Source organism: Chinchilla lanigera, unplaced genomic scaffold, assembly GCF_000276665.1.
Source record: "Chinchilla lanigera isolate Chin_1 unplaced genomic scaffold, ChiLan1.0 scaffold00052, whole genome shotgun sequence".
NCBI classification, from domain to species: Eukaryota; Metazoa; Chordata; class Mammalia; order Rodentia; family Chinchillidae; genus Chinchilla; species Chinchilla lanigera.
The window spans coordinates 11,136,937-11,142,936 of NW_004955453.1; the positions used below are offsets into that span (position 1 = coordinate 11,136,937).

At 42.0% G+C, this 6,000-nt stretch overlaps 1 protein-coding gene across 2 annotated transcripts in view; it reads right to left on the minus strand.

Moving 5' to 3' along the window:
• The window catches only part of Mogat1 (monoacylglycerol O-acyltransferase 1), a 34,197-nt gene that overhangs the window by 11,443 nt on the left and 16,754 nt on the right, over positions 1-6,000 (minus strand). For both annotated transcript variants that reach the window (XM_013519772.1, XM_005395492.1), the window contains exons 2-3: positions 2,192-2,370; positions 1,280-1,484 (exon numbers count right to left, since the gene is read on the minus strand). In XM_013519772.1, the coding sequence (XP_013375226.1) occupies positions 1,280-1,484; positions 2,192-2,370 (384 nt within the window). The remainder of the gene's footprint in view (positions 1-1,279; positions 1,485-2,191; positions 2,371-6,000) is intronic.

Genomic DNA, 6,000 nt, shown 5'->3' on the forward strand with positions numbered 1-6,000 from the left:
CCCATTGATAGTTGGGAGGGTAGTTTGTGCGCCCTCCAGAGGCCAGATGTCAGATTACTAGGTAGTAGTTCGTGGTCAGAGCACCCTGTAGAGTGCGGAAGTGAGAACTTCAGGTAGTTGGAGTGGTGTGCAGGAGTGTAGTATGCCCTCTAGTGGAGACTTTAGGCCACCCTGGACTGAGCTGTCTCTTGGGCCCAGATCCAGCAACAGAACCTTAAAGCGTAGCCAAGGGTTCTGCTGTTCTGATGCTTAGTAATTTCCTACTAGCTATATAATGACAATACTGTTTTGAGAATAAGAAGTAATGAAAATGTGGAAGATCACAGAAGATTCTTTCCCTAAATATGCCACTTATTGACTCTGATATTATAGTTTTTCAAGATTATCCATTTTTCTTGATATTCAGGAAGCATAATACATAATGTCCATAAATATACAACTTTATACATCACTGTAGCTCACGTTTAGTCAGTAAATCGGTCCATTTGAAACCCAAACAAACTAAGCCCCTTATGCTGAATGGGAGCTAGTAACACAAGCTTAGACTTCTGTATACATTTATAAGAATCTTCATAATGTTTCAGATTAATTTTATTCTCGGAATTGGTAGTTGCAGTTTCACTATTCAGAGAGTATTCCACTGTGTCAGAGTAATAGAGTAAAATTTAAATTTTTTCTCTCTCCATCTCTCTCTCTCTCTCTCTCTCTCTCTCTCTCTCTCTCTCTGTCTGTCTCTCTCAGATAGAGCACAATGCCTTGTGCATTCTAGCCAAGCAAGCACTCTACCACTGAGCTACACTGCCAGCCCCAGGAATTTTATTTTTTAACCAAGACATATTTTATATAGAGACACAAAGACAGCAAGCTGAGTATGTTTAGTTTATATCATTGACATTACTTCAAGGCACAATGGGGGACATTTTTCATTTCAAATATATAAGTATGCAAATTGCCTCTCAGAAGGAGTGATTTATCACCTTTTTAGATCTTTAATATTTTTTTCTATCTCTAGACACACAAAATGCATCCACTAATTTATCTTTCATTAGATTCATATTTGTTAGATACTGGGATGGAATAATGAAAAACAACACCATCTCTCTGGGTCTTGGCACTGAAGTTCCAGTAGAGAAGGTAAGGCACATCCAGAGAGCACATTAAGTGCCAGGTAGGGAGGAGGACAGAGGGTTTTACTCAAAGGACACATAACCCACACGGGCTTTCTGTGTGCACCCACCACCCTCACACACTGTAGAAACAGTGACCTGCAGGCACTTACCAAGACTTAACACATATTCTCGAAGGAGGGGGAACAGAAACAAACAGGAATTCGAATGAAAATATAAATTTAAACCAGGAAACAGCTTCTGGAAATCTGAACGATTAACACAAAAATTTCCCATGCTTCCAGCCGTGACTATTCCATGGGGGTGAGACGCAAATATATAGTTGTGACTTGGATCCAAATCATGAGTCTTGATGAGCTATGTCACATGTTCATATTGAAATAAAAAATAAAATGTCGCCTTGTTAGTTTCAGTGAAATCAAAAGGACTCGTGATTAGTTCTTACATCAAAAGGACGTGGAGAACACAACATATTTTAGTTCCCTGGGTTAGGGCTATTTCTGAATATCGAAGCTATCCTCTGAGCCCAGATCCCTTCACAAACAGCCTTCCAGATTCTGGAAATTCAGCTGAAAGCTCTTTTAATAATGTAGGTCGAAGTGTAGGCTTTCTTCCTGCTGTGGTTTCAATGGGTCCTCCAAAGAGCATATGTATGGGAAACTCAATCCCCAGTGCAGTGTTAGGGGTGGTGCCTGAGACACATAACTAGGCCATGAGGGCAATAAATAGAGAAACACCAGTACTGAGGGAATGGCTTCTTCTAAAAGGACAAGTCTGGCCTCCTTTTGTTCTCTCTTACCCTCTCTTGCTTTTCTGCGTCTGCCATAGGATGATGTAACAATAGGGCCCTTGGCAGATGCTGGCATCTTGATACTGAATCTTCTGGCTTCCAGAACTATGACAAAATAAATTTATTTTCTGTGTAATGTACTCAGACTCCATTATAGGAGCACAAAATGGACTTAAGACACTCCTTTTGAAAAGGAAAATGCTTTACACAATGAAGACAAAATTCCACTCTTCTCCTGACTCAGAATAACATTGCATACAATAATTCTACTCACGTGAATTGGAAAATAGTCCTTAAGGTGTCTCCAGAAAGTCCAGTTTCTGATCAAGTTAGATTTCCTGCCTCCTGTCTCTGGGGTCCACCAATCGAAGTAGAGCCATGTCAAATAAGGGAGGTAAAGGTACCAACAGTTGTGTACAATCATGACAGTCATGATGGCAACACCCACCTGACCTGTGAGAAAAGGAAAAACTCCACGGAATTAGCGTCATTAAATGTCTACTCCCCGCATTATACAATCGTTAGCCTGTGATACAGGAATTTAACACATACAAGGTCAATATATCTGAGACTTGGTTTAGGTAAGGTAATGTAGTAAGACAGTTATGATGTATTATTATTTAACATTTATGTTATATATCTCTATATATATATTATATGCCAAGCATTATACTTGTACTTTCTGCCTGGATATTTTTATTTATTCCTCAGAGCCACAGCACCAACAAAGGAGCCCTAGTACTCTAAACACTCTTTTTTACAGAACAGAAAATAGAAGGTTAGAGAGGTGAGATGAGTTGCCAAAGTCACACAGCATATAGGATGTTGATCTGTCTGCTGAAGTCAAAGTTCTCCACTCAGCCATGGCCTTGCATCATTTCCCCTATATGAACTATGGAGGGATCATCACTTATAGAATGGATGGAGAGAACCCTATCAAGTTGGTTAAAATGGTACGCCAGGTATCTGAGTAACAGCTCCATGATCTACTACTGAGATACAGCAGTCCCGCTTATATGTCAGTGATCTGATTAATGGGTGCCTGAAACCACAGACAGTCCCGGCCCTATATGTGCCATACTTTTTCCTGTACACATACACATACATGGTTTAATTCATAAAGTAGGCACAGCCAGAGGTGAACAAAAACAGCTAATAATAACATAGAACAATTAGAATAATATACTTTTATAGTTATTAAAAATATAAACTGTTTCTTTTTAGAATTTTCCATTTAATCATTTTAGACCACAGCTGACTACAGGCAACTAAAACCATGAAAACCAAAAACTGTGGGTAAATGGGACAACTGTATATAAATGTGTGCATAGTGATACACGTGTGTATACACACAGAGACACACAGATTATAAATATATACATGCTGATAAACTTGTGCAGATATGTACACACAAACATACTCTGTATATATTGGCCGATGGTGACCATTAATTGTGATTGTCCAACTTGACCGGATCAAGAAAAGCCCAGCAGATTAATCAAGCCCACTTCTGGGTGTGTCTGTGGGGTGTTTCCAGAGGCGACTGCCATGTAGGCCAGGAAACAGCAAAGAAGGCCCACCCTGATTGTGGGTGGCGCCGTCCAATGGGCTTGTAGCCTGGATGGAATGAAGGGGAAAGAGGGATGCAGCCAGCCTGCCTTCAAGAAGCTCCACTGTGCCTGAGCGAGTGCACTTTATGCTGCTGCCATTGCTTGTGGGTTTCAGGCTCCAGTGTCTTCAGCCTTTCTGTGTGGACTTACACCAGCTACTCTAAGCAGATTCCAGGGCTTTGCTCTTGTACTGGTGCTACATTCTCGGTCCTTCAAGCTTTGTGGCTTCCAGCTTCTTAGAACAGCTACTGAAGGCTCTGGGTCTCCAACCTTTGTGGGGCCTTGCTGCAGAGCCAGTAGTTGCTCTAGAGCCCAACTGGGGACTCATTTTTCAACTAAAAGATTTACAGCTTTGCACCCTTGAGCCTTTGAGGGGAGGAGTCTTCCTGTTTCCTGCCCTGTCTTTGGGCCAGTTTTCCTATTATCCTGATACAAAGTGCTTGCTTTCTCTTTAATGATAATCACTTCAGCAACCAAGCTCTCCTCTGGCCCGTGTTCATAGGCACTCTCATTCTGGAAAAACTGAAAGTCTTTTAAATGGGCTTTGTGCTTTGTATAAACCTGGCTAAAAACCCCCACAGTGTTTATGCCACAGTCCCAATGCTAGTCCTTGAAATTTCTTCCACCAGGTTAATTACTCTGCCACACTAATTTCAGTCTCCAGCAAAGTCTTAGGATATGACCAAAATGTAAACTTTCTCCAAGAGTGTAACATCCATGGTCTCAAGTACAACTGTCTGTTGAGTCCTTGTTCCCAGCTGAAACCTCCTGAACCTGGCCTTTACTGTCTGCATTTCCATCAGCATTCTGGTCTTCTCTGCTCCAAGCAGAATCTCTTATTAAATTTGCCTTTCAAAATTCTACAGTTTCTCCAGAGTTGTAGAATCTTCAGATCTTTCCAAATTCCTCTGGTGAAGCAGTTCCAAAGGCATCTAACCTACATGGTCAAGTGCAGTCACAGCAACAACCCCACTCTCAGTACCAGAACTGTCTTGGTTACTTTCCTTTCACTAAAACACAGCATTCAACACCTACAACTTAAAGGAGAGGTTTATTTTGGTTCATTTTTCAGTTCATTTTCAGCTAGCTCCAGGGTAAAACAGGCATGGCAGAAGGACATAGCAAAGGAAAACTACTCATGTTACAGTAGCCAAGAAGCAGCAACAGTGAAGGGGAGAGGGAGATATACCTCCCAAGTCATGGCCCCAGTGATCCAGCTCCTTCAACCAGAACCTGCCTTCCAATAGTCATCTACAACACCCCCAAAACCCGAATTCCCTTCCAAAAGCCCCACCTAAGAGCACACGAGGCTCTTGGGGGACACATAGATATAAACCATAACACTTTGATTGCTAGCCAGTCAGTTGGAAGCACAGGCCACAACCTGGACTTCAGACTGACATCTGTAGTAGGGCCAATCTAGTGGGTTGACTCCTTAACTTGTACGGTCTAATGTTAACTCCAGGTAAAAAGTATCAGAATGGAATTACAGCATGCTCACTTGGGTGTCTGAAGAGTTGAAGAAAAGACTAGTGTTGGGTGGGCAATGTGAGAAAGTTTACGCGGTTTGTAAAAATCAACTCAAAATGGACCACAAGCCTAAATGTAAAATCTAAAACTATAAAACTCTTAGAATATAACATAGGATGAAAACCTAGGTTATCTCGAGTCTCTTGATGAGGTTTTAGACACAACACCAAAGAAACAACCCATGAGTCAGCTGCCACAGCCACTGTGACTGAATTCTTTGGCTAAGTGTGTGCACTTGGAGGGTGCATGCATGGATTTATTGCTGTCACCACCTGCACAGCTCCACAGTACAAGAAAACCAGGCCTGGCAGTAAATATGTGCTGAAGTGGTGGGGAAGAGAAGATGGTGGAGTGAGGCTTGGCCATGCATAATGGCCTTTCAAGGGTCTAGTTTCCAGACACCTGGAAAACAACAGCTTACAGGAAAGAAAAGGAGTAAGAGCTCCAGGAATCAGGAAAGAGCCAACAAGAAAACTAGAGAAACACGAAACACTGAAGACAGCACAGAGAAAAGAACAAAGCAGTCTGGAACACTGACTCAGCTCCCAGATTACAGAGGAGGAGCTGTCTCCACAAACACAATCCCCTAGAAGAAGTTTGGACACTAAAAAGACCCTCAAGTATTACTCTGAGTAGGTGGAAGAGGGATATAGACACCAAAATATAACTAAACATAAGAATACCACAAGGAGACAGATTCTGACTATAGGGGCAGTCTTTCTGCTCTAGCCTATCTTCCACCCATAGCACAAAAAGAACGAAGGAAAGAAAGAGAGAGGGAGAGAGAGAGAGAAAGAGAGAAAGTGAGGGGAGGGGAGGGGAAGGGAGGGACAGGGCAGGGCGGGGGAAGGAAAGGAAAGGAAAGGAAAGGAAAGGAAAGGAAAGGAAAGGAAAGGAAAGGAAAGGAAAGGAAAGGAAAGGAAAGGAAAGGAAAGGAAAGGAA